Here is a 27946-nt window from a genome sequence, read left to right as displayed (position 1 = left end):
GCAGTTGATGCAGGGTGTGGTGCTGCAGGTGAGCAAGGGACTGGTTGTGTCTGCAAAAGGTTCTGATCACACCACTTGTTCCATTTCTGTGGGAATGTGGATTCACACTGCACAAGCATCTCAACATCTTGGGCTGTTTGTGCGATCAACGCACAAATGAGTTAAAGCCGTTTGCAGGGTTCCTGACCACAGATACTTGGTGAAGCAGCTCTAGAATCCATTGAATCACAGAATCCCAAAGGTGCAGAGCAAGAATGAGGAGCTGAACGAATGTGCGCAGCACAGATCAGTCACCCATGCCTTCAGGGTCTGGGCCGTGTTGTTCATGTCACTGTGTTTATCGTAATAAAATGATTAAAGAGCTTAAGTGAACCATAAAACCCATAGTAACAGGGTGATCAAGATGGATGAAGTCTGTCCTCCTGGCTCCATGTTGATATATCTTATGTCATATTGTGTGCCTTTTGCTGAATTGTGTACAGCTAGTTTATATAGACCGTAGAGCTCAAAGGTAAGATTGGTAAAAGTTGCTTGAGTAAACCATTGTTTGCAGCAGTATTGCTGAAATTGGGAACTTTGTGCCTGAGTTCTTATAATGAATTGTGCACTCAATAATAAAGAATCATAGCATTGTATTGCAATTGTAAAATAAAACAGGAAAGTGGTCACCTAGATCTACAGGAGAGAGGAAGATTGAGCATACTCTGCAAAGAATAGGTCCAGCTGCTCATGGATGGAGCAGGAGGGATAGAGGGAGATGGTTCTGAGTAGGCCTCATCTGTATTTGGTCTTCTAGAAGCATTTCTCTTACCTTCATCTAAGGCAGGAGCAGTGCAGGCATCTTCGGCACTTTACAAAGGAGGTGCTCACAGAACTCTGCTATCTGTTGGAAACAAACCTGTAGCCTGAGAAAAGGGCAAGTATGACACTGCCAGAGGCCCTGAATTTCTTCAGGTCAGGACCCTCACAGCAGTCTCAGGACCCTCACAGCAGTCAGAATTGCTCTCATTCAGTGTCGCTTCTCTTCATCCTACAGACACTACATCAAACCAGAGCGCGGCTACTACATGACAAGAGGACACATCGAGACCTTGTACACCAGTCACTGAAGGATTTGTGTGCGGATGCAGCCAGCGGTAAAGGCGACAAATGGTATGCTGGCTTTCATGGCGCAATGATTCGAGTACAGGAGCAATGATTTCTTGCTGCAATAATACAGGAACTTCGTGAGGCCACACCTGGAATATCGTGTGCAGTTCTGGTCTCCTTACCTTAGGAAGGATGTTCTCGCGACAGAGGGAGTGCGACAAAGGTTTACCAGGCTGATTCCTGGGATGGCAGTACTGACGTACAAGGAGAGATTGAATCGGTTAGGATTATATTCACTGAAGTTCAGAAGAATGAGGGGGGAGTCTGCGAGAAACCTATAAAATTCTAGATTCCCCTCCACAACCCAACCACACATGATCAGTATGTGTACAACGGGAGGCACAGGAAACATAATCAAACAGACTCTCCGGATGCTGAAGCAACAGCTCCTGTTTTGCAGAGGCCTCCAGTACTCACCGAGAGAGGGCTTTGATCTGTGGTGGTCCACTGTAACCTGGAGTACCTTAACATCAGGAGGGCACAGCCCTGAACATCATGGATTCAGCAAGAGGCGGGTCGGGGGGGGGGGGGGGGGGGGGGGGGGGGGGACCGAGCAAGAGTGCGGGGGGGGTGAAGAAAGTGGGGGGGGGGGGGCGGGAAAGGTGGGACCACAAGAAAGGGGCGGGAGCATGAGGAGGGCGGGGCAGTCGGCACATCCCTGCGGGGGCCTGGATTCCTCTGGGAGCCTCATTCAGCTAAATCCCCATTGGACAACCATCCCACTCCTGTTATCATTTCCTCTGTCACTCACCATCAAAACATTCACTTGGTCACATTCCTGAAAGAAGATCCAGCAGGAAACAACCATCCCATGCCAACTCTATAAAAGCCTATTTTGCGCATTCCATTAGACAGACAAAGAATTTACTGTGCAGAAGGAGGCCATTTGGCCCATCGAGTCCTCACCGGAAAACCAACCCACCCAAGCCCACAACTCCACCCTATCCCCATAACCCAGTAACCCCATCTAACCTTTTTTGACACTACGGGCAATTTAGTATGGCCAATCCACCTATCCCGAAACTGGAGCACCCGGAGGAAACCCATACAGACACGGGGAGAATGTGCAGACTCCGCATAGACAGTGACCCAAGCCAGGAATCGAACCTGGGACCCTGGAGCTATGAAGCAACTGTGCTAACAACTGTGCGACCGTGCTGCCCCAAATTAGTTTCTGCCTTGCCTCTGCCATTGCCTGTCCAACACTATTACCCCACTGACTGCAGCATAGCTGCTGATTTTCACTGGAAGAGACTGTAGGTGGTGATCTTGATTAGCTGTATGTCTGGCTGTAGACATGGATCTCCTCTGTACAAGGAGTAGCAATCTGGGCAGACCAGCTGACAGACATTAGCTGGGGAATTGCAGAGTGTCGATGCTGGGAGGATGAATGTCCTCACCCTGAGAGAGGACAGCAGGTCTATGCGCTACAGAGCCACTCCCCTGGGATAGCACCACAGATATCCCCATAACCCAGTAACCCCATCTAACCTTTTTTGACACTACGGGCAAAAGTGGGGCAGCACGGTAGCATTGTGGATAGCACAATCGCTTCACAGCTCCAGGGTCCCAGGTTCGATTCCAGCTTGGGTTACTGTCTGTGCGGAGTCTGCACATCCTCCCCTTGTGTGCGTGGGTTTCCTCCGGGTACTCCGGTTTCCTCCCACAGTCCAAAGATGTGCAGGTTAGGTGGATTGGCCATGCTAAATTGCCCTTAGTGTCCAAAATTGCCCTTAGTGTTGGGTGGGGTTACTGGGTTATGGGGATAGGGTGGAGGTGTTGACCTTGGGTAGGATGCTCTTTCCAAGAGCCGGTGCAGACTCGATGGGCCGAATGGCCTCCTTCTGCACTGTAAATTCTATGTAATTTCTATGTAATATCCCAGTGATCTTCCGGGATAGGAACTGCTGGATTGCTGTGCGAGTCTATATGTCCCTTTGGCCCACAGGCATGTTGGCAGCAGTCTGAGCCTCCATGGTGCCAGGTCGAGATCCCATAACCTCTGTCAGGGCTTCCAGTGCAGCACTGGGATGTTGGGTGGTTTCTGCCTCTGCTGCAATGGAAGCTGGGATATCAGCCATCAGATGTTGCATCATTTCTGGGACTGCGAGTGTTGTCATGTGGTTGACCGCCACATCCATGTTGGACAGGATGGAGTCCAAGCTCTGCACAAAGCCCTGTGCCAAATTGGAGTTGAACTATTTCATGCTCCTTGCCCACAGTAGCCCGTTTCAGACAGGCCACTCAATGCACCAAGAATTCTGCTGCGCAAAACCACCAATCTCTACAGTCCAGAAGAACAGAATTAATGTGTGACCTCTCCCTCTGGAGAGCTGGCACTTGCACAATCTTGTCCTGGCTCCACCCTGCTCATACCCAGTATCTCTCCATCTGAAAATCTTCGGCAGGGTTTTCCATTTGGGAGACTATGGACGGATTTCTCCATTGTCGGGATTCTCCGTTTTGCCGGCTGGTCAATGGGATTTCCCATTGTGGGGCAGCCCCACACCATCTGGAAATCCCCGGGCTGCCGGCAAAATGGAGCATCCCGACGGCGGAGAATTCAGCCCTATGTTCTCCCGCTAGACCAGAATTGCTACTGATTTGTGCTCCCGCTGAGCAGGTGGCCTGATAGTGAAGTGCCAGTGATCGGGACATGTTCTGCAGCGGCTCTACCATTCCCATCTGAGAGCAGGACATATACCGCAGCACCTCATCAAGGTCAGCCTGTTACTGGGTTACATCCCACAGCGAGGTGGGCATTTGGCCGAGATCCTTAGCCATGGCTGCCATCGACTGCGCAAAGCCTTGGACACCTTCACTAATGGTGCTGACGTCATGCAACAGGCTTTCCACTGTCATAGCCACCCTAGCGATGTTGGCTTCGGTGCCACGTATTGCCATTAACATCTCCTGCGCTTGTGGGACTCCTCCAGTCAGCCATGGATCTGCTGGAGTGTCGCTGACACCGCCCTCTGAATGTCTTGACCGCTCTCTATCATCTCCATCAACTCAGAGAATGCCTCTTCCATAGGCTCAGCATCAGGCTGGGACCCAGCTGGGTCCTGGGATCCAGCAGCCCTCCGACTGCTGTCTCGCTTGGACGTTCCTGCCTCCACCTGATGCGCATCAGCAGCTGTGTGGTGCTCACTAGATTGTGCCCCAGAAGCCTGACCACAAACATTTGCCACTGAGGTGCTTGTATCTGCGCTGGTGGAGGGTAGGGATGACAGCTGTGACACCTCGATCGTGTCTTCCTCATAACTCCTATCTGAGGTGTTCTCCTGGGAGACTGGAGAGGGGGGTCACCCGGGATCGGTCAGCACCGTCGGCTGGTGGACTGCGGGAGAATGGACATGTGGTCAGAGGGAGGGATGGATCAGTCAGTAAGGCAATACCTTTTTTAAAATAAATTTAGTGTACCCAATTATTTTTCTTCCAATTGAAGTTGAAGGGAGAGGGAGTTGGAGGGAGGATTGGGGGTTGCATGGTTCGTTGGGGGGGTGGTGGATGCTTGAGTGGGGGCGGAAAGATCCCGGGTGCCGGGGGTGGGGTGGGAAGGGGTGTCTGTTAGTGTCCACTCACTCGTGCTGTCCGGTGTAGGTCATTGACCTTTCTCCGGCACTGGAGACCAGTCCTCCTGGTCACACTCCTGGCGCTCACAGCCGCCACCACCTCGTCCCAGGCAGCATTGCCTTGTGACTGACCCGCCGGGACGCTCGGGAAACAGGACATCCCTCCTGGCCTCCACTACGTCCAGCAGCCTCCCCAGATCTGCATCCCCAAATCTTGGGGCCAGTCTCCTGGATGCCATTGTTGCAAGTTGGCTGGGGTAGGCTGAGCAAGTGCTGCTTAAGTGTTGCTCGACCTTGTTGGGACGGTGGTGCTGGCAAGCACGGTTCGGGGAATTGCCTGGCGAGCCTTCATTTACAGCGAGATGCCCGTGGACCAATTAATGTAGTATAGTATTGCTGGCCCCACTGGGCCGAACGCCGGGAAGGCCGCTGCAGTTCCCGCTCGCTAGCACACTTCTAAACCTTTCCGGTGAATCGCGCACAAAGGGTTTCTTCAATAATGGCTCTAAGAAGCACAACATATACAAACCTGGAACAGTCTCCAACAGAGAGTTCAGCAGAACCAACGATGAATGTTGTAAGGCTGGGCAAATCTACAAGAACAGAGAAAGTGGGTGACACAAAAACAGAAAACAACATCAGTCCCACACACTGACAGTCAAGGTCCACAGTGTAGACCCCTCTCACTGACAGTAATGGAGACCATGAAACTATCATTGCTGCAAAAACCCATCTGGTTCACTAATGTCCTTCAGGGAAGTAATCCTGCTGTCCTTACTCTGTCCTTACCACCCAAACTCTAATCTTGCCTCAGCCCAGCTGCTGATGAATCCCTCATGCATACCTTGGCTACTTTTTAAGTTTATTCATGGGATTATAGGCTTCACTGGCTATGGCAGCATTTACTGCCCATCCCTAATTGCCCTGAAGAAGCCTTCTTGAACTGCTGCAGTCCATGTGGTGCAGGTACACCCAGAGTGCTGTTAGGGATGGAGTTCCAGTATTGCGACCCCACCTTGATGATCAGATTTGACTATTCTGAAGCTCTCCTGGCTGGCCTCCCATCTTTAAAAGCAGGGACGTTATGTTGCAGCTGTATAAGGTGCTGGTGAGGCCACATCTGTGTAAAGATTTGGTCTCCTTACTTGAGAAAAGATGTACTGGCACTGGAGGAGGTGCAGAGAAGAATCAAGAGGTTGATTCTGGAGTTGAGTGGATTGGCTTATGAGGAGACACTGAGTAGACTGGGGGCTGGATTCTCCGTTATTGGGGCTGTGTCCCCACGCCAGCATCAGAACTGTGGACTTTCACGCCAAAATAACTGGCGTGAAAGGGGCACATATTCCTAGCCCTGCAGGGGGCTAGCCGGGACCCGGCATGAATCTAGCAGCTTTTGCTGCAGATGCGGGCCCCACACTTCTGTGTTGGAGGCTGTGCCAGCGGCCGCGCCGTGCTCAATGGAGGACTCGGACCGGGGAGCTGGACCCTGCAAAACAAACCCCCCGATCGGCTGCGCGCCCGATCCTGACCGCTCGCGTATAAGGCCCGCCCTGCCCTCTGATTAGTCCGCCCCCAACCAGGGCAGCCACGCTAGTTTCCCGACCAGCTGGACCACATTAGATCCATGCCGTCGGGACTTTGGCCGGTCGGGGGTGGAGGATGGCAGAGCGGGCCTCCAGCAATGGCCCCATTGGTGCTATGCGGCGCGGCGTACTCTGAGGGTCCGCCTTTTTCGGAGCCGGCAGAATCGGGGAATCGCCGCCGGTCCCAATTCCATGTGGGGAAATGGATTCTCCGCCCCCGCGCCGGCCGTGATTTCAGAGTGCGGAGAATCCATCCCTTGGACTATACTCATTGGAATTTAGAAGGATGAGGGGGGTCTTATAGAAACATATAAAATCATGAAGGGAATAGATAAGATGGAAGCAGAGAGGTTGTTTCCACTGGCGGGTGAAACTAGAAGGAGGGGGCATAGCCTTAAAATTAGGAAGAGCAGGGGCAGCACGGTGGCACAGTGGTTAGCATTGCTGCCTACGGCGCTGAGGACCCGGGTTTGAATCCCGGCCCTGGGTCACTGTCTGTGTGGAGTTTGCACATTCTCCCCGTGTTTGCGTGGGTTTCACCCCCACAACCCAAAAGATGTGCAGGGTAGGTAGATTGGCCACTCTAAATTGCCCCTTAATTGGAAAAAATAATTGGGTATTCTAAATTTAAAAAAAAAAAAAATTAGGAAGAGCAGATTTTGGACTTAGTTGAGGAGAAACGTCTTCACCCAAAAGGATTGTGAATTGGTGGAATTCCCTGCTCAGTGAAGCAGTTGAGGCTACCTCGTTGAATGTTTTTTAAGGCAAAGACACAGATCTTTGAACAGGAAAGGAATGAAGGGTTATGGTGAGCGGGCAGGTAAGTGGAGCTGAGTCCACAAAAAGATCAGCCATGGCTTGAGGGGCCGGATGGACTACTCCTGCTCCTAGTTCATATGTTCATTCGCTCATCATAACCTCTGCTGCTTGTGTCCCATTCACCTATCAGCCCTGTGCTCATTGACTTATATTGTCTCCTGGTCAAGCAACTCTCCTGGTCATTCTCCTGGATGAAATTTCTATTTCATCCCGCCGGCGGGATGCTCCGTTATGCCGGCCGGTCAATGGGGTTTCCCATTGTGGGGCAGCCACACGCAGTCAGGAAACCCCCGGACTGCCGGCAAAATGGAGCATTTTGCCGGTGGAGATTCCAGCCCTTTATTTTTCAGATTTCTCCATGTCCTCACCCCTCCCTATCTCTGTAAACTCCTCCAGCTCGCCGTGATAACTGAACTCCTCTAATTCAGGCCTCTGGTTTAGCTCACCAGGCTAAATCGCTGGCTTTTAAAGCAGACCAAGCAGGCCAGCAGCACGGTTCGATTCCCGTACCAGCCTCCCCGGACAGGCGCCGGAATGTGGCGACTAGGGGCTTTTCACAGTAACTTCATTGAAGCCTACTCGTGACAATAAGCGATTTTCATTTCATTGAGCATCTCTGGTTTTAATCACTTCACAATTGGTGGCTTTGCCACTAACGGTCTAAACCTCTCCACCTCTCTCTCCCTCTCTAAGAAGCTGCTTAAACCGCTTCCCTTTGAACAAGCTTCAGGTCATCAATCCACAAGTTGCCTTATCTGGCCTGGCATCCAATTTGAATTCACAATGAGGTGCCTTGTGATGTTTTATTACATTAAAGCTGTTGTTCTCCAGCACTTGTGATGTTTATTCCTGCCTGAGCTCAAGGGTATCTGAGGCGTGCTCATTGCCTGATAATTAATTACCTGCTGGTTTATGAGGAATCGCAAACCTGTTGTTAGAAAGCTGGAGAATACTTCATAAAAACCACTGTAAGACAAGATAGTCATGTGAGATACAGAACATTTAGTGAATTACTCTGTATAAGAGTCTTTGCAACAAGAACAAGATTGTACTTAGTGCTGAACCTAGACCTGGGGCTGAAGCTTTTGTTGTCCAATATACATATCAGTGCTAAGCTGCATGAAAAAGGTTTTAACCACAATCGATTCAGCTGCCATTGATTTTCCCACAATCTTATTGTGCCAAACTCCCTTTTTTATATTGAGGCGTAGTTTGTGTAAGTGTTCCTGTTCAATTTGGTTTTGTCTGTGAATTTGACCAGTTTAAATTGAAGATCGTGGGCGCAATCCAATGGCCACGTCACGCCAGGCGTAAATCCGAGTGGGCCAGTTAGATCGCGGAAGTGTCCAAAATCAGGATCCGCGTCAAACACCAATCAGTTTCTGATCTAACCAGTCCACTCACGTTGCCGAGATCCGGATCCGGCGTGGCGAGAAACCAATAATCACCAGTTAAGGCCAATCTCCATCCCATTAACTGGAAGACCCCCTATCGCATGGCCTCCCATAATCTAACCGGATCCGCAACAAGAGGTCATGCGGGCGCCGATTAGTACTGGTCCGCACAAATGTGGACGAGGCATCACGGCACCTGGGGGGGGGGGGGGGGGGGGGGGGTCCCCTGTGCCATCGGAGATCTCTGGGTGATTAGGGATAGGGTAGGGTGGCGTGTGCTGGTGAACCTTCCTTTGCGGTGAGAAGCCTGTGGGGCATCGTTAAGTGGACCAATTAACGTTGAATAGCATTGCCAGCCTCACCAGGCCAAGCGCCGGGAAACTCGCGGCAGTTCCCACTCGCTACCACATTTAGACATTTTACAGGACATCGCTTCTCAGCCTTTTGGCTTGGTTGGTGTGGGGTCAGGTGTGGTGCTTGGATCTGGTGTTTCTCTCTTGTGGGGACCGTGAATTGCATTCAGTTTGGGTTGGTTTTTGGAGTGGATGGGGAGCTGGATTGGGGGTTTTCCCCTGACCAAACTCTGGCTTTGTAACTCTGATAAAGTAATAATAAAAAACCATTTTCCAGAGAATTACGCCTTCTAAGTGTGGGCTTGACCAGGGAGATACTCTCCAGGGCACAGATAAGTGACTAAGTGTGGCTAGAACAAAGAACAAATAAAAATTACAGCACAGGAACAGCCCTTCGGCCCTCCAAGCCTGCGCCGATCCAGATCCTCTATCCCAAACTGTCGCCTATTTTCTAAGGATATGTATCCCTCTGCTCTCTGCCCATTCATGTATCTGTCTAGATACATCTTAAATGACGCTATTGTGCCCGCCTCTACCACCTTCGCCAGAAATCGTTAGATAGCAGTGAGGAACTCACCAACAGAGTCGGCAGAAAACTCCCAGCAAATCCCGCCATAAATGCTGCTTAGAAACCTTTGCGTTAGATCGCACCCTGTGTCTCACTTTCTTTATTCCCTGGTTCGTGTGGTTGTGTCTCGCTTCCTATATTCCCCCTGGTTCGTGCGGGTGTGTATCACTTTCTACATTCCCCTTTGTTACTGTGGGTGTGTTTCCCTTTCTACATTCCCTCTGGTCCGTATGTCACATTTTCTATATTCCCGTTGGTTTGCATGGGTGTATCTCACTTTCTAAATTCCCCCTGGTTCATGTGGCATTATAGAAATATACAGTATGTGAAGAGTTAATGTCATGTTACAATTAGTCACTAGATGGAGCTCGGGACAGTACTATAAAAGGCATTGACTCTTAGGCTTCTGGAGGAGAGAGTGGAATATTGGTCAGGAGACTGGAGTGAAGTGCATAGTAGAGCGAGAGAGGATAGAATATAGTTATAGAGTTAGTGTGTGTAATTTAATATAATCTATTTGTTTACTATAGGAGTTGTGTCAAACTTTAATTTAAATAGTGTAAATAAATTTAGCTTTGTTGATATTTTCCATCCTGAAGTCAACCTCACAAACTTCACCACGGGTTTGTGTGTCTCATTGTCTATATTTCCCCTGGTTTGCATGGCGATATCTCACTTCCCATCCTATCCCTGGATTTGGAACAAGATGTAATGAGGAATTTATTTAAAATCAGAATGAGAGCAATGTGTGCAGTTTGGTCTATTGCACTAAATGATGGATATAAGGTGGGTGTACAGATTCACTAACTTCTGACAACTGCAAAGAAAGACAAAGCATTTGGGTTTTTTTCTTGAAGCAGGAGATGAAGAATCAATTTACCACATGTTTAAAATGATTTAGGACAGGGAATGGCATATTTAATAACAAGGGATCTGAAATGAAGGAACAGCAACATAATATAAAATTTTAATTCTGCATGTCGACATTTTTCACGATAAAATATGCACATTTTTACACATCCTTTTATTCCGAGTCCTTTGTTCAACTGCAAATCTGCAGAATCACACTTGTTAATATCTTCAAGGATACACATTGGAATGGGGGCGTTATTGACATATGAGTTGATGTTCAAGTCCGCACCAACAATAAATGTGACAAATAAAAGCACTAAACAATAAAATAAGTGGGTCAGCATGACGGCGCAGTGGATACCCCTGCTGCCTCACTGCGCCGAGGTCCCAGGTTCGATCCCGGCTCTGGGCCACTGTCCATGTGGAGTTTGCACATTCTCCCCGTGTTTGTGTAGGTTTCGCCCCCACAACCCAAAGATGTGCGGGGTAAGTGGCTTGGCCACGCTAAATTGCCCCTTAATTGGAAAAAGTGAATTGGGTACTCTAAAAATTTATTTAATAAAACAATAAAATAATTGTAATATAAAAACATAACCAGTTCCAAACCAGTACCAGCTATTTCACCAGTATTTTGGGAATCTGCAATGGATTTACTGGTACTTTAAGTAGTATGAACTGGCAATTTCTACTGAACATTTCTCAATTCCCTGTTCAGAACTGGTTCCTTCTGGTGAGAGACTTAATTTTCAATGCAGAGGGTTGTGGAGCTATGTAATACTAGTGGTTGAAGCAGAAACTCTAGCAACATTAAGAGATTTGAGAGATGGATGAAAGAAAAGAGGATACATGGATGCAGGAACATGGTGTGCCCATGGATACAGGAACATGGTGTGCCCATGGATACAGGAACATGGTGTGCCCATGGATACAGGAACATGGTTTGCCCATGGATACAGGAACATGGTGGGCCCATGGATACAGGAACATGGTTTGCCCATGGATACAGGAACATGGTGGGCCCATGGATACAGGAACATGGTGGGCCCATGGATACAGGAACATGGTGTGCCCATGGATACAGGAACATGGTTTGCCCATGGATACAGGAACATGGTGTGCCCATGGATACAGGAATATGGTGTGCCCATGGATACAGGAACATGGTGGGCCCATGGATACAGGAACATGGTGGGCCCATGGATACAGGAATATGGTGTGCCCATGGATACAGGAACATGGTGTGCCCATGGATACAGGAACATGGTGGGCCCATGGATACAGGAACATGGTGGGCCCATGGATACAGGAATATGGTGTGCCCATGGATACAGGAACATGGTGGGCCCATGGATACAGGAACATGGTGTGCCCATGGATACAGGAACATGGTTTGCCCATGGATACAGGAACATGGTGTGCCCATGGATACAGGAATATGGTGTGCCCATGGATACAGGAACATGGTGGGCCCATGGATACAGGAACATGGTGGGCCCATGGATACAGGAACATGGTGGGCCCATGGATACAGGAATATGGTGTGCCCATGGATACAGGAACATGGTGGGCCCATGGATACAGGAACATGGTGGGCCCATGGATACAGGAACACAGTGGGCCCACTGCTGGCATGCAAAATAAGTGACAACACAGGTAGGCGGGGCTCCCAAGGATGTTTCTATGGAGCAGTGTCAGTGCAATTCTGTACAATGTGACACTGATCTCATGGTCAAGGCCTGCTATTCTACTTTCTCATCCATGTCCTTGCTGCAGAGTTGAGAGGAAAGAGAAATGATTACCTGAAGCTTCCAGTAAACTCTGCATGCATTCTCGCGATTGAAGCTGTGCAGGAGAGCTTGCTTATCTTCAACTGTCCAGATTGGCTTTTGGACAAATTTAACACCGTCCAGATGTCAGCTCCATGGGCAGAGGCATTAATCTGACCAACGTCCTGACTGGAAAAGAGAACATGTCTTAGACGATGAAGGATTGCTCCTCCTTGACCCCAATTGGTCTCTGGTAACCCTCTCTTGACCCCGGGTAACCCTGTGAACCCTGGTAACCATCACTACCCCTGGTCACCCCTGACTCCTGGTGGCCCCTGACTCCAAATCACAACCCTAATGACTCCTGATGACCTCCCCAAATGTCTAGTCATTCGTATCTCCAGACCCCTGGTCCCCTAACACACGATCGCGAATCACCTTTTCGACCCCGATCAGACCCTTTGACCCCTGGGCACCCTCCCTGACCCCTGGTCAACCCCAATAAACTCGAATACCCTCCCCAGCCCTGGTTCAAGCCCCTCCCTTTCCGGGACCTTTGCTGATTATCCAGGTTTCAGTACTATATATTCTATATTTAGGGATGAATTTTTATCAGGGAGGTGGGAAAGGGGAGCGGGATTTGTTTTCAGATCGGAAACCCACCTGTGGTGGGAAACTAATTAAATTTTCTTTTTCATGGGGGCGAGTCTTTAATTGATAAGGAAACAGAGATGATGAGGCCATGATTGGAGGTGGATCAGGTGAATTGTGGGTTTCATATGGGACCCCATGGCCGCTCTCATTGAAGCTGCTGGTTGTCCTGAGGGAGAGATCTATGATTTGGTTCAAAGTCTTCCACAACAACAGAGGAGAGTGAGCCTGGCGCCCAGGGCAGGGCTGTGCCTTGTTTCATCATTGCTGGCCTGGATCTAATGCTTTAGACCATGAGGGTGCAGAGGGAGGACCTCTTTCCAGAGGGTGAGGGGTACAGCATCGACTCCTCCTGCCTGCAATTCTTCCTACTCACTCACTCACTCACTTCCTTCTCCTCCCCTAATGAACTGTGCCTTTCCAGGCCTATACTGTCCTCGGGGACCATACCTCACCCGGGGGAGCGGGGTGGGGTGGGGGGAGTGCATGTTATGGAGAGCACAGAGCTGCTACAATAACTGTGACCCTGGCAGGAGGGTTTTGCAGGTCCCGCCCAGATCGTGGATCCAGTGCCCTTTGAGCCAGTGATGTCCTATCACTGGTGACTCTGATGTATTGTGTCCAAATGAGGACCAGCACTGAGCACAGATTCCTGTGACCATCAGCCCAGAGAGCAATGGTTCTCAGTCATGCTCAGGGAGCTTCACCCCTTCATGCAGATTCTGGGCTCTGGGTGCCTGTCTCCTTCCCTATTGTGCTATCATCCTCCTCCTCTGGCTCAGGACTCTACCCTCTGTGAGGATGCTGCTGCTGCTCACCTCCAATGGTTTCTGAGGTTGCAGTCCCCATTTCCAGCCACCATCTTCCTGATGCTCACGTGATACAGCCTTGCCCACTACTCCAATGCCCTTGTACTGTCAGGAGGATGAGAACCTGCAGAACTGGCAAAGTTGTAAATGCCGACTCTTCCTCTGACCTGTGCCCTTTAACCTAGGATCAGCCATTACCCTTCCCATTAGAAAAGATGCTAATCCGGTGGTACATGCTCCTAATTTGGTCCATGTCTGATTCACCTGGCCTGAGACAGGAAGCTCTTAAACACAGGCTGCCTCAAATAAAGTCAGAAACTTGCAGAAAGATAGGATTTAAACAAAACCTGAACTATCTTTAATGACCTCAGCAGAAAGGTTCACAGGCCCGTGCTCCCTCCCACCATCGCAGGGGCAGAATGGAGGTGGAATGTCAGCATGCACAAGGCTGTTGCCAGTTCTCTGACCATCTACCTTCATTCCAGTCTCACTCGGGGCAATGGAAATCCACCCGCAGCAATCACAGCGTCTGGAATTCACACAGGATCCCACAAGCTGCAATGTGACCCATGAGGGTGACCAGTTTCAGCGGGATTAGTAGAGGGGTAGATATTGGTTGGGATACTGGGTTAGCGCCCCTGCACCTCTTCAAAATACTGCAGTTGGATCTCTGCATATCCACCAGAGTGAGTAGACAGGGCCTCGGTTTAACATGGTGCTGTGCCTGTGAGGCACTCCGTCAGTACCAGATATTGCAGAGTGCTCATGCTGAAAGGGGGCTGTTTGTAACGTGAAAGGCCTCACTCTTAATTACATTGATCAAAGGTGTCGACCTTAATTTCCCAGTAATTTCAGCTCTACTGTGACAACTGGTGTACGGTGGCACAGTGGTTAGCACTACTGCCGCATAGAGCCAGGGTCCCAGGTTCAATCCTGGCCTCGGGTGACTGTGGGTGAGGAGCTTGTACTCTGTTCCCATGTCTGCGTGGGTTTCCTTCAGGTGCTCCGGTTTCCTCCCACAGTCCAAAGATGTGCAGGTTAGGTGGATTTGCCATGATAAATTGCCCCTTAGTGTCCAAAAGATTGGGTGGGATTACTGGGTTATGGGGATAGGGTCAGGGCATAGACCTTGGTAGGGTGCTCTTTGCATGAGTCAGTGCAGACTTGATGGCCGAATAGCCTCCTTCCGCACTGTAGGGATTCTATAATTCAGTAACACAAGTATGTGTGGTTGAAGCTGCTTGAGATATGGGGTGTGATACAGAGAGAGAGAGACTCACATCAGCCAGTACAACATGTTCCTCTGGAAAGTAATGTGAATTGAAGAGTTCTTCACTTCGAATTGTAACCCAGCTTCAGGACTGAAGTTCAGAGAGGCAGTTGAGAGGTCCAGATCAGTGATTTTCACTCTGTAACACATCGACATACTGAGGTCAGTAACATTGACACCAATAAACAGATATCAGGAATACAACAACAGGCTTCCAGTGGCGACAAGTAGGTGGAGTACAGCATGGTGGTGCAGCGGTTAGCACTGCTGAATTGGCCACGCTAAATTGGCCCTTAATTGGAAAAAATTGGGTACTCTAAAAAATTTTTTATATAAAGTAGGTGGAGGTCGGACATTTTTTGGTACTTTTCACCCAGTTTAGGAGGGAACGTTTATATGAGCTGTCTTCAGTAAAGCTAGGGGAATTAGAGGATGTCAAAATCCCAAGAAAAGAATACAGCATGAAGAGGAACGAGCGCTAGTCCACCTGTGGGCCCGGGTTCGGTGTGGAGTTCTGTGGGAGGAAAGATAGCGAGAGCAAGCTCACTGGGTGCTACACCATTACAGTGCACAGGCTGCCAGAGTGATGGCAGTGATGTTTGAGCGGCAGTTTGTTAAACATTTTGAGCAGCGTGGGAAGGAGAAAATGAGAACGCTCAAACAGCTGGTGGAAAGTCATCGGAGACAGTGCGGGAGCATGGTGAGGCGTTGAAGGGGTGGAGGACGCCTTATTGCAACCCAGTGACCAGCTCACCTCAATGGGAGAGGAGCTGCAGAAGGTGCAGGAGAGTAATAAAGGGCTGAGAGAACAGGTCACAGCAGCAGAATCAGCGGGTTGTGGGACTGCCCGAGGGGCTGGAGGGCCGGAGGCCGATGGAGTACTTTGTGCACATGTTCACCAAGTTGTTGGGGGAGGAGGAGAACACCTCCCTCTTTGAGCTGGATCGAGCTCATCGATTGCTCCGGCCGAAGCCAAAGGTAAATGAACCACTGAGAGCTGTGAAAGTCTGTTTCCACAGCTGTCAGCTGAAGGAGTGGGTCTTGAGATGTGCCAAGCAGAATTAGGTGAGGTGGGAAGGCAATGGTATTCATATATATCAGGATGTCACGGGGGAGCTGGCAAGAAGGCAGGCGGCCTTCAATAGGGCAAAGGCAGCATCTTACAAGAGTGATGTGCGGTTCGGGTGGTCTACCCAGCGAGGCTTAGGGTCACACATAACTCCAAAGTCCATTCTTTGAGATGTGAGGCACTCGTGAGTGCTGAAGGACTGGGACTGAACTGATTTGGGATTGTGAATTCCTATTTTCTGCTGGGACGGGATGTTTTGGAGACGGTGAGATAATGGGTTGAGGTTTTTTCCCCTTGATTTGGTGTTTAACATGTTTCTATTTAGAAGGGCTGGATGTGGAGGGATTTCTCTGTTGATTGTTTTGTTAGATATGTGGGAAGGGGCTCTGGTGGGGGGTCACCTCGCCAGCAAACTTAAGTTAGATAGTGAATGGAAGTGAGGTGGTGATGGGAGGGGCTGGGCCGGCCGAGCCTGTGTGGACAGGTTTCAACTGGCTAGAGGTGTGAATGGTGGGGAGATGGTAGGGCAGCACGGTAGCATGGTGGTTAGCATAAATGCTTCACAGCTCCAGGGTCCCAGGTTCGATTCCCGGCTGGGTCACTGTCTGTGCGGAGTCTGCACGTCCTCCCCGTGTGTGCGTGGGTTTCCTCCGGGTCCTCCGGTTTCCTCCCACAGTCCAAAGATGTGCGGGTTAGGTGGATTGGCCATGCTAAATTGCCCGTAGTGTCCTAAAAAGTAAGGTTAAGGGGGGGGTTGTTGGGTTACGGGTATAGGGTGGATACGTGGGTTTGAGTAGGGTGATCGTTGCTCGGCACAACATCGAGGGCCGAAGGGCCTGTTCTGTGCTGTACTGTTCTATTCTATTCTATTTAGAGCATGCAGAGAGGAGTGGTTTCATGACAAAGTGGTTGGGGAGGGTTTCTGAATTTGGGGGGGGGGGGGGGGAGAGTAGTTGGTTCAGGGTGACCCGGGGCAGGGCTTGATCCCATTCATAGGGTGGGGCCGGGTGCCATTTTGGATGGATGGTCAACCTCAGGAGTTGGCGAGGGGACAGGTATTCCCCATGAGGGTGGTTATGGCTGACAGGAGGGGAGGGGGTGTGAGAGACCCTCAGTCCAAATAACGTGGTACATTCAGGGGTTGGGCGGGCTGGTGAAGCAAGCGAACGTCTTTTCGCATTTAAAGGGCTTGAGAGCTGATGTGGTGCTTTTGCAGGAGACCCATCTGAGGGTGAAGGACCATGTTAGGCTTTGGAAGAGTGGGGTAAATCAGGTGTTTCACTCAGGCGCAGTCGGGGGGTAGCAGTACTGTGGGTAAGAGAGTTAGGTTTCAAATGGAGAAGCCGGGGTAGATCAGGGTGGGCAGATACGTTACATAACAGGCGCTTTGGAGTGGAGGTTGGTGATGTTGGTGAATGTGTATGCCCCGATGTAGGGTTTATGAAGAAGATGTTGGTGGCCATCCCGAGCCTGGACAGGCATCAGTTAACTTTAGGGTGGGTGGGCACTGATAATGCCACCCCTCCCATTCTCGCCGGCCTGATATGTCACAAGTCCGGTGGTGGTGGCGGCTGAGAGACTGGGGGCAGTAGAGGAAATATAAGAGAGCGGAGAGAGCATCGGTTTGGACCCCGATTGACAATAACCATCGGTTTGTGCCGGGTAGACTGGTGGGTTCCGGAGATGGTAGAGAGCAGGAATTGGGAGAATGGGAGATCTATTTATAGTCGGAAGTTTCCCCAGCTTGAAAGCTTTGGAGGATAAATTTGAACTGCCAGCAGGGAATGGGTTTAGATATCTGCAGGTATGAGATTTTTTGAGAAGGCAGGTACCGACCTTCCCGCTCCTGCCACCATGGGGGATACAGAACAGGGTTGTTTCCAGAACATGAGTGGGAGAGGGGAAGGTATCAGATATCTACCAGGAACTTATGGAGTCGGAGGAAACTCCGATAAAGGACAAGTGGGAAGACGAGCTAGGGGGAGAGATAGAGGCAGATTTGTGGGCAGATGTCTTTAGCAGGGTTAACACATCCTCATCATGTTCCAGGCTTAGCCTGATACAATTCAAGGTAGTCCACCCGGCAGACATGACGGTGGCCCAGATGAGCACGTGTTTCGGAGTAGAGGACAGGTGTACGAGGTGCGCGGGAAGTCCGGGGAATCATGTCCACACATTTTGGGCATGCCCGAAGCTTAGAGGGTTTAGGCAGGGGTTCACTCAGGCGATGTCCATGGTGCTAAAAACACGGGTGGTGCCGAGACCAGAGGTGGCGATCTTTAGAGTGTCGGAAGAGCTGGGAGTCCAGGGGGCGAAAGAGGCTGACATTTTGGCCTTTGCCTCCCTGGTAGCCCGGAGACGGATTCTTCTAATGTGGAGGACCTCGAAGCCCCCAAAATTAGAGACCTGGGTTAGTGTCATGCCTGAGTATCTCATTCTCGAGAAAAGAAGGTTCACCCTGAGAGGGTCAATGGTTGGGTTCACCCGGAGGTGGCAGCCGTTTATCGACTTTCTCGGAGATAATTAAAAGTTCAGCAGAAGCAGAAATCCAATGGGGTGGGGGGGGGGGGGGGGGGGGGGGGGGGGGGGAGAAGGAGGAGGGCTAGACTATTGTTTTATTGGTAGGGGTGTGAAGAATATGATGGGGATGGAAATGTTTATTGTACCATGTTTATGTTGCTGATATTGTTATTATTATAAAACTTACAAATACCCTAATAAAAATATTTTTGTTAAAAACTTTAGGGGGGGATTTAAACATAATGTTGCCTCCGTAGATGGATCGATCTAAGTCTTGCTCTTTGAACTCTTCACTGGGGGTGGGGGGGCAGAGGACGAAGGTGTTGGCAACGTTTATCAAGGAGGTGGGGAGAGTGAGAGCAGATCCATGGCCGCTCTTGCATCCAGGGGGTAGAGAGGGTACCCCTTTTTCTCGCCAGTGCATAATGTATATTCGAGAATTGGTTTCTTCATTAAGGGGAGGTCTATGTTGTCAGGGGTAAGGAAAGTGGAATACACAGCAATCTTTGTTTCAGATCATGCTCCCAACTTGGTGGATATGGTGTTGGCGAAGGGGCCTGCACAGAGGCCGACATGGAGGTTGGATGTGGAGCTGCTTGTGGATCCGGGTATTTGTGTGAGGATGGCAAAGGTGATTGACAATTATGTGGGATTCGGTGGTTTGGGAGACGCTAAAAGCGGTGGTAAGGGCCTAGATCATCTTGCTTAAGGCGCAGGTGGATAGGGAGGCAAGAGAGAAGCAGCAGTGATTGGTGGACAACATTTTGGAAGGGGATGGGAGGTGTGCGGAGGGTCCCAATCCAGAACTTTTAGCCGGTGGAGAGGAACTGCAGACGCAGTTTGACCTTTTGTCTACAGGGAAAGCGGCATGCCAGGTGAGTCAGGCAAAGGGTGTGTTGTATGACTATCAGAGAAAGCTAGTCACTTGCTGGTGGGACAGCCTCCCGGAAGATTGTTCAGATCCGGGATGGGGTGAGAGTGGATTGATGGTTGCTCCGGAGCAGGTGAATAGAGTATTTAAAGAGTTTAAGAGGTTGTATATGTCGGAGCCCCCGGGGGATGAATCGGATAGGAGGGAGCTTTTGGAGGGGCTGGAGTGTCCCACAGTGGGAGTGGAAGATAGGGCATGGTTGGGGGAGCCAGTGTGGATTGAGGAGATCCAGACGGCGGTAGGGAAGATGCAAACCAGGGCCGGATGAGTTCCCAGTGGAATTTTATGGGAGGTTTTTGGTTAGGTTGGCGCCGTTGTTCGGGGCGATGTTCGAAGACGTGGAGGGGCGCTTCCAGAGATGATGGGACAGGCATCTATTACACTCTTGTTAAAAAAGGATAGCGACATGGTGGAGTGCGGGTCGTATTGGCCAATATCCCTGTTAAATGTAGATGCCAAGATTCTTGGCAAAGTATTGGGGCTTTGGTTGGAGGTGTGCCTTCCGCAGGTGGTTAGGGAGGATCCAACGGGTTTTATAAAGGGTAGGCAGTTGTCCTCGAATGTGTGGCGCTTGTTAAATGTGATGCTCTTCCCATCAGAAAGGGGGGGGGGCAGGAGGTGGTGGATGCGCTGGATGCGGAGAAGGCGTTTGGTCGAGCAGAGTGGAATTTATTTTGTGGTGTTGGGATGGTTTGAGATCGGGCTGAAGTTTGAGGCATGGTTTGAATTGTTGTATAAGAACTGAAGGCAAGTGTACGTATGAATGAGGTGGAACTCGGAACATTCTCAGCGGCAAAAGGGAAGGATGCAGGGGTGCCCCATGCCCCCCCCCCCCCACCGACCCCCCGCGCCCCCCCCCCCCCCCGCGCCCCCCCCCCCCCCCCCCCCCCCCCCCCCTCTTGTTTCCACTGGCGATAGAGCCTTTGGCCATTACACTGAGGTGCTTGGATAGATAAAGGGAAATAGTGAGTGAGGGGGAGGGGGCTGGAGCATAGGGTTCCCCTGTATGCTGATGACATTTTGTTGTATATTTCCAACTCGTTTCCTACGGTGGGAGATATAATGGAGCTGCTTAAGCGATTTGGTGTTTTTTCAGGATATAAATTGAAATTGCAGAATATCGTGTGCTTTTTGGTCTCACAGCAGGAGCTGCTATTTTGGGTAGTGACTACTCATTTCAGGTATCTGGGAGTGCAGGTGGTTCGGGACTGGGCCCAGCTCAGTAAATTGAATTTTGGAGCCTGGTGGGCAGGGCCAAGGCTGATTTGTTGAGGTGAGGCAGCGTCCCTCCCCCATTATTAGCAGGCTGGGTGCAGGCGGCAAAGATGAATGTTTTGCTGCGGTTTGTATTTTTATTTGAGTGTTTGCCAGTCTTCTTGCCGAAAGCAAGGACGATGGAACGGTTGATTTTGTCGTTTCTCTCGGCAGGTGAGGTAGCGAGGATTCGGAAGACAATGCTTCAGAGAGGGAGACAGTCAGGGGGTTTGGCTCTGCCAAATCTGTTGTATTACCATTGGGCGCAAACGCTGAGAAGGTGCAGGGCTGGGGTAGGGAGCTGGAGGTGATGTGGGTGAGGATTGAGGCAGGTTCTTGTAGGGGGTCGGGGGTTTGGGCGCTGGCAATGGCAACGTTTCTGCCGATGGGAAATATTTGGGTAATTCGGTGGTGGTGGTGGCCAGGCTGAAGATATGGTTGGGGCAGGGTCGAAGCTGATGCCGATTTTGAGCCTGCGAGATTGGATGCTAGGTTTCGGGGATGGGAGGAGCAGGAGGGAATGGAAATGAAGGATTTATTCTTGGAAGGGTGGTTTGGCGAATTTGGAAGATTAGACGGAGAAGTTCGGGATTTCACAGTGGGAGGCCTTTAGGTATATGCAGGATTTTGCAAGGAAGGTTTTCCTGACGTTTCCAGTGACACCGCCTTCCTTGTTGTTGGAGGGCATTTTTTCGGTGTTGGGGTTGGAGGCGGGGTCACCTCGGCGATTTATGGGAGGATTCTGGAGAAGGATATAGAACATAGAACATTACAGCGCAGTACAGGCCCTTCGGCCCACGATGTTGCACCGTCCTGTGAAACCCTTCTAAAGCCCCTCTACACTATTCCCTTATCGTCCATATGCCTATCCAATGACCATTTGAATACGTTTAGTGTTGGCGAGTCCACTACTGTTGCAGTCAGGGCATTCCACGCTCTTACTACTCTCTGAGTAAAGAACCTACCTCTGACATCTGTCCTATATCTATCTCCCCTCAATTTAAAGCTATGTCCACTCGTGCTGGACATCACCATCCGAGGAAAAAGGCTCTCGATGTCCACCCTATCTAATCCTCTGATCATCTTGTATGCCTCAATTAAGTCCCCTCTTAACCTTCTTCTCTCTAACGAAAACAGCTTCAAGTCCTTAAGCCTTTCCTCATATGATCTTCCCTCCATACCAGGCAACATTCTTGTAAATCTCCTCTGTACCCTTTCCAATGCTTCCACATCCTTCCTATAATGTGGCGACCAGAACTGCACACAATACTCCAAATGCGGCCGCACCAGAGTTTTGTAGAACTGCAACATGACCTCATGGCTCCAAAACTCAATTCCTCTACCAATAAAAGCTAACACACCGTACGCCTTCTTAACAACCCTCTCAACCTGGGTGGCAACTTTCAGGGATCTATGGACATGGACACCGAGATCTCTCGGCTCGTCCACACTACCAAGAATCTTACCATTAGCCCAGTAGTCTACCTTCCTGTTATTCCTTCCAAAATGAATCACCTCACACTTTTCTGCATTAAACTCCATTTGCCACCTGTCAGCCCAGCTCTGCAGCTTATCTATGACCCTCTGTAACTTGTAACATCCTTCTGCACTGTCCACAACTCCACCGACTTTAGTGTCTGGTTTAGGGGCTGGTTTAGCTCACTGAGCTAAATCGCTGGCTTTTAAAGCAGACCAAGCAGGCCAGCAGCACGGTTCGATTCCCGTACCAGCCTCCCCGGGTAGGCGCCGGAATGTGGCGACTAGGGGATTTTCACAGTAATTTCATTGAAGCCTACCCGTGACAATAAGCGATTTTCATTTTCATTTCATCTGCAAATTTACTCACCCATCCTTCTACGCCCTCCTCCAGGTCATTTATAAAAATGACAAACAGCAACGGCCCCAAAACAGATCCTTGTGGCACACCACTAGTAACTGGACACCAGTCAGAGCATTTCCCATCAACCACCACTCTTTGTCTTCTATCAACTAGCCAATTTCTGATCCAAACTGCTAAATCACCCTGAATCCCATGCCTCTGTATTTTCTGCAATAGCCTACCGTGGGGAACCTTATCAAACGCAAATGGCGTCATTGGAAGCGGTTGCGGCCAAGACAAGATCAGGATGCCACTGATGTGATGTGTGTTGTGAGATGTTACGGAGGGTTAATGCCTCAAACTCATGTGCGAGACTGTGGTTAATACAATTAAAGGGGTTGCACAGTGCACACCTGACAAGGTCAAGGATGAGCCAGTTGTTTGAGGGGTTGAGGAATTTGAGAGCGGTGTGGGAGAGGTCCAGCCAATCATGTACACATGTTCCGGACCTGCCCAGAGAAATTTTGGAGGCAGTATTTCAGCACCATGTCGGTGATTTTGCACTGGGGCTTGGAACCAGCCCCTGGGGCCTTATTTGGAGTGTCAGAGCTGCCGAAGTTGCAAACAGGGGCGAGGTGGATATTTTAGCCTTTGCCTTGCTGATCGCTCGCAGGCGGGTCCTGTTAGGCTGGAAGTCAACTTCTCCAACTGTGTCTCAATGTGGCCGGGGGACCTGATGGACTTTCTGTATCTTGAGAAGGTGAAGTTCACCTTGAGGGGGGCAACTGTAGGGTTCCACAAGAGATGGTGTCTGTGTATTCTTCACTGTAAAGAATTGGTTACCGTCAGCTGCTTAAGAGGGGGTTGTTTCTCATGTCATATATGTAGAGGTTGATGGAGAGGGGAGGGGTTCTTCTGTTATTCTTTTTGCTTTGTGATGTTTTGTTTTATGTATAAAATGTTTAAATGTTAAAAACATGCAGCAGCTCCTTACCCAGTGATAGAATAGTGAAATGGTCCTTCCTTCCCAGATAAATCCGCTATGGCGATATTTTCTAGCTCTTCAGCAACAAACCTCAGTCCTTCAGATCGAACTTCAGAGAATAGAAACATATTCAGAAGAGTTTTTTGATTATAGTCACTTAGTTTATGACAAAGTATTTGCCCTGAATTATTTTATTCACATTTACACAATTTACTGCAATTAGAAATGAAGGGAACCTTACTCAGCCAGTAATAATCTCTATGTGTGTATGTTGTGTGTGTATGCATGTATGTGTATGCATGTATGTGTATGTGTGTATATGTGTATGCATCTGCTATGTATGTGTGTGTGAATATCAATGTGTCTGTGAGCATGTATGTGTGTGTATTTCTTTTTTTAAATAAATTTAGCGTACCCAATTCATTTTTTCCAAGTAAGGGACAATTTAGCATGGCCAATCCACCTACCCTGCACATCTTTGGGTTTTGGGAGTGAAACCCACACAAACACAGGGAGAATGTGCAAACTCCACACAGACAGTGACCCAGAGCCAGGATCGAACCTGGGACCTCAGTGTCGTGAGCAGCAATGCTAACCACTGCGCCACCGTGCTGCCCTTGTATGTGTATTTCTGTCTATATGTGTGTGTGTGCATCTGTCTGTATGTGTATGTGTCTGCCTGTTTGTGCATACATGACTGTATTTATAAATGTCTGTGTGCATGCGTTTGAATGTATGTGTATGTTTGCGTATATGTGCAAATGCATGCGGTGTGTGTATGTGTATATATACATATATATGGATAAAGGTTGTATACACCAAACCTGGCTGAGAGCCCAGGCAACCATTATTCTTGTTGAAACAGCTGTATCCCAGAGAAAACATTGCTTGATTGACAGCTCAGGTTCCCTAATCTCCCTAATCTCTGTTGTCAATTTCACAATGTTTGTTTGCACAAATTGTGGCATCAAGGGGCTGTGGTGTTTGTTATTAATATTTTAAAGGATCTAGATTATTAACACTTTTATTTCTCCCTAAATTAAATTACTTTTTTAACAAAGTAGAAAGTTATGAGTGAATTACTTTTTAAAAAAAAGCTTGTTTACACGTTCGTTGTATGTAGTCATTGGCTCTGAACGGTGTACAGTGGGTCAATGGACATGGAATTGCAATAGCGTGGCATGGGGGCCACGGGGGTGGGGGGGGGGGGGGGAATGGGGGAAGAGTGGAACGCCAGAGGGTGGTGTGTTGGGAATGAGGAGCCATGGGGATGGTTGGGGGCAAGAAGTAGCAGGGATGGGGCATGGGGTGTATAGGTGTTGAAGGGGTGTGGGCTGGAGAGTCTTTGATTTATATTTCAACAGGGACAAAGGCCCACAGTACTGAGGCGGGCATTATAAACAGCCTGCCCCAGCACCCAGCAGTCCATCTGTCTGCATTTGAATTTCTTCCCTGGTCAGCTGACCCAGCTCTATCCCACACCCACCCTCTCCCGGAAATGAAGATCCCACCTTTGCAGATACTTTCTCTTAAGCAGGCAGGCAGAACCGGGAATTTTCCTGACGCTTGCTGCCCAATTCGTCAATGAAATTTCAGGCCATTGTCTTGGTGCAAGAGCTGAGTTTTTCGTTAATTCACTCAAGGAACTGGTCATTAATTACCCATTCCTTATTGCCTTTGAGAAGGTGGTGGCAAATCGCCTTCTTGACATAGTCCATGTGGTGTAGGTATATTCATAGTGCTGTGTGGAAGGGAGCCGGGAATTGGGACCCTGGTGCTGTGAAGCAACAGTGCTAACCACTGTGCTACTATGCCGCCCTAATTAAACCTACTTAGGCGAGCTCACCCGGGACCTACCGGCCTCCCCTGCTAGGCTGCAGCCGGTCACCATTCAGTACACAAACGAGGACCAGGCGGAACGCATCCGGGTGTCTCCCGGGCAATCAGAGACCCCTGGGTGGCTGGAATAGTGCCAGTTTGCTACCTGCTCACTGTGCCCCCCCCCCCCCTCCCTCCGGAGCGCAGGCACCTTGGTATTGCTACCCTGGCACAGCCAAAATGCACTGGTGGCACTGCCAAGCTAGCAGCAGCACTGCCAGCCTGACACCTAGCACCCTGGCAGTGCCAGGGTACCTGGGTGGCCCCAGCAGTGCCAGGGCACTGATCCCCTTGGAGACCTCCACCAATGCCGTTTCATCTGGTGGGGACCAGTACTAAACGGCAATTGCCCGAGGCAAAGGGATTGAATCCCAAAGCCTCAGGGAAACTAAACGTCGGGTACCCCCGCATGAGTGTTGGGGGGGGGGGGGGGGGGGGGGGGGGGGGGGTAGGTGCAGGGGGGCCCCAGGGACCCTCCCATATTGCGTTCGGGCTGGGGGTGAGATTAGGGATTCTTTTGGCGGCTTTGGAGATGGAAATGGCGCCTCGTTCTCTTGCTACTACAGGGAGTTCCGGCGAGCAAAGCTCCCCGTTGTAAAAACGGAGCTATGTCCAGCCTCAATCTTCCCTTCCCATTCAGGTCGCTTATTCAAAGGGAGTCACATTGAATAGCTATGTGTTCCTCGGCACTGCGACAGCCAGGAAACACCCAATGCTAAACGTGCTCACTGGGGGACTTTGCTCCCTTTTGGGAAGATTGCACCCCAAATGTCATTTGATAGCGGTATGTTACTCGCCAGCAGAGCAGGCGGGAAACTCCCTGAAAAACCCACCACAAATGAATGTAGAATGTTTTCCATTAAATTCTGTCCCGTGTGTGTAAGAGAGTGGGTGCGATCGAACAGTCATGCAGCTCTCGAAAAGCAACTCACTGCAGCGCAGCATGGCTGATAAAAGCCGGGAGATCTAACGCGATGTCAAGAGACGATGCAATGTGAACCCAGCCCACAATGAATAAAATGCTTTAATATGTAGATCTGCCTAAACGTTTTTGCAATGTTGCATATTATTTTTATTTTTTTAAATAAATTTAGAGTACCCAATAATTTTTTCCAATTAAGGGGCAATTTAGCATGGCCAATTCACCTACCCTGCACATCTTTGGGCTGTGGGGGCGAAACCCACGCAGACACGGGGAGAATGTGCAAACTCCACACGGACAGTGATCCAGGGCCGGGATTCGAACCCGGGTCCTCAGCGCCGTAGGCAGCAATGCTAACCACTGTGCCACCGTGCTGCCCTTCAATGTTGCATATTAAAGCGGCAGCTAGTCTCACTTTCATGTGCTTTTCCCGAGGTACCTGAGGCGTGGGATCTATGCCCTTCCCCATGGAGACCGCGGGTGAGAGCCGTTCAGGACTGGTCTCCACACTCGGGGAGCAGACAGAATGGCACTCATGGGAGTCTCCCAGGGGATTGAAGGCCCCCAGGTGTGTGACCTTTAGACAAAGTGGCACTGGTGCCACCTGGGCACCCTAGCACTGCTAGCCTGGCATTCTGGCAGTGCCAGCTTTGGGGGAACAGCCTGACACTGGCAGGGTGCCAGGTCATCACTGCCAAGGTGCCAACCTGACATTTTACACCAGTACGATTGGGCCGGGGATGCGCCGTGTGGGTGTTGGGGAGGGTGGGGGCATTTCAGGCGGTTCGGAGATCGGGATGCCATTTTAAAATGGCGCCCCGAACTTTGACAACACTGAGGATTTTTGACAAAAGGGGGCTATGTGCGACCTCAGCTGCACGTTCTGCGCTGAGGCCCATTACCAAATGTGAGTGACATTTTATATACCGGTGTTTCTCGTGTCGCGAGCCCTAGAAACACGCTGGCTATGAGACTTTGTTCCCATTTAGTTAAATCGTGCCCAGTGTGTTATTATGATCCCAGACCAGACCCCAACAGACACTAGGATACTGGACAGAAACCTGTGTAAAGCTGTGAGGAAAGGATACCTCGCTCCAGGAGTGATTGCACAAACAAATAGGGACATGGGGTGCGATCTATCGGACGTGCCTCACTGAAATTGGAGCGGGACGCGGCCAGAGATGCCGGGCGAGGCCCCCCCTTGGCTTCCCAGGGTGGCCCCGCGAAGGGTGGGAAGGCCTGAAAAGTGAGCCCTCAGTGACCCCATCGTGGGGTGTCCTCACTTGGGGGGTTTGTGGGGTAGTGCCCATGTGTGTGTGGGGGGTGGGGGGGGGACATTCCCCTGGGTGGGGAGTGTGGGGGCCTCTCAAGCTCACTTAGATATCGGGGCCCCTTTTCAAAATGATGGCCCAATCTGTGAGAAGCCGGTGTGGCCAGCGAGTTCAGCTCCCCAGTGATGGGCTGGTCCAGAGAGAAACTCCACAGGGTCCGAAAAAGTGACTAAATGTGGAGAGAGGGGGGGGGGGGGGTGGGGGGGGGGGGGGGGGGGGAAGGGAGGGGGGTAGAGGAAGTGGGGGGGAAGAAGGGGAAAAGCGAGGGGGGGGGGTTTCTGCGACGCGGCAGGGGGTGAGAGATGACATGGTTAAAGGGCATTCTGGGATGGGCTAGGTACAGAGTGGAATTAAACGGGTGGGAGTTAAGTGGGGAAGATGACAGACGGTAGAGGGGATTGGAGGCACAAGCCTCCGATAAGGTTGGTAACGTGGAACGTCCGGGGAC

At 50.3% G+C, this 27946-nt stretch overlaps 1 protein-coding gene across 9 annotated transcripts in view; it reads right to left on the bottom strand.

Moving 5' to 3' along the window:
- LOC119969356 (phospholipid transfer protein) overlaps nucleotides 1-27946 on the bottom strand; it is a 268237-nt gene that overhangs the window by 86587 nt on the left and 153704 nt on the right. For all 9 annotated transcript variants that reach the window (XM_038802893.1, XM_038802891.1, XM_038802887.1 and 6 more), the window contains 5 exons: nucleotides 23377-23476; nucleotides 14800-14928; nucleotides 12093-12248; nucleotides 8029-8092; nucleotides 5254-5317 (listed from right to left, as the gene is read on the bottom strand). In XM_038802893.1, the coding sequence (XP_038658821.1) occupies nucleotides 5254-5317; nucleotides 8029-8092; nucleotides 12093-12248; nucleotides 14800-14928; nucleotides 23377-23476 (513 nt within the window). The remainder of the gene's footprint in view (nucleotides 1-5253; nucleotides 5318-8028; nucleotides 8093-12092; nucleotides 12249-14799; nucleotides 14929-23376; nucleotides 23477-27946) is intronic.

The sequence above is a fragment of the Scyliorhinus canicula genome, chromosome 7 (assembly GCF_902713615.1).
Source record: "Scyliorhinus canicula chromosome 7, sScyCan1.1, whole genome shotgun sequence".
NCBI classification, from domain to species: domain Eukaryota; kingdom Metazoa; phylum Chordata; class Chondrichthyes; order Carcharhiniformes; family Scyliorhinidae; genus Scyliorhinus; species Scyliorhinus canicula.
The sequence above is the reverse complement of the archived record's forward strand: the minus strand, read 5'-3'. Positions and strand labels throughout refer to the sequence as shown.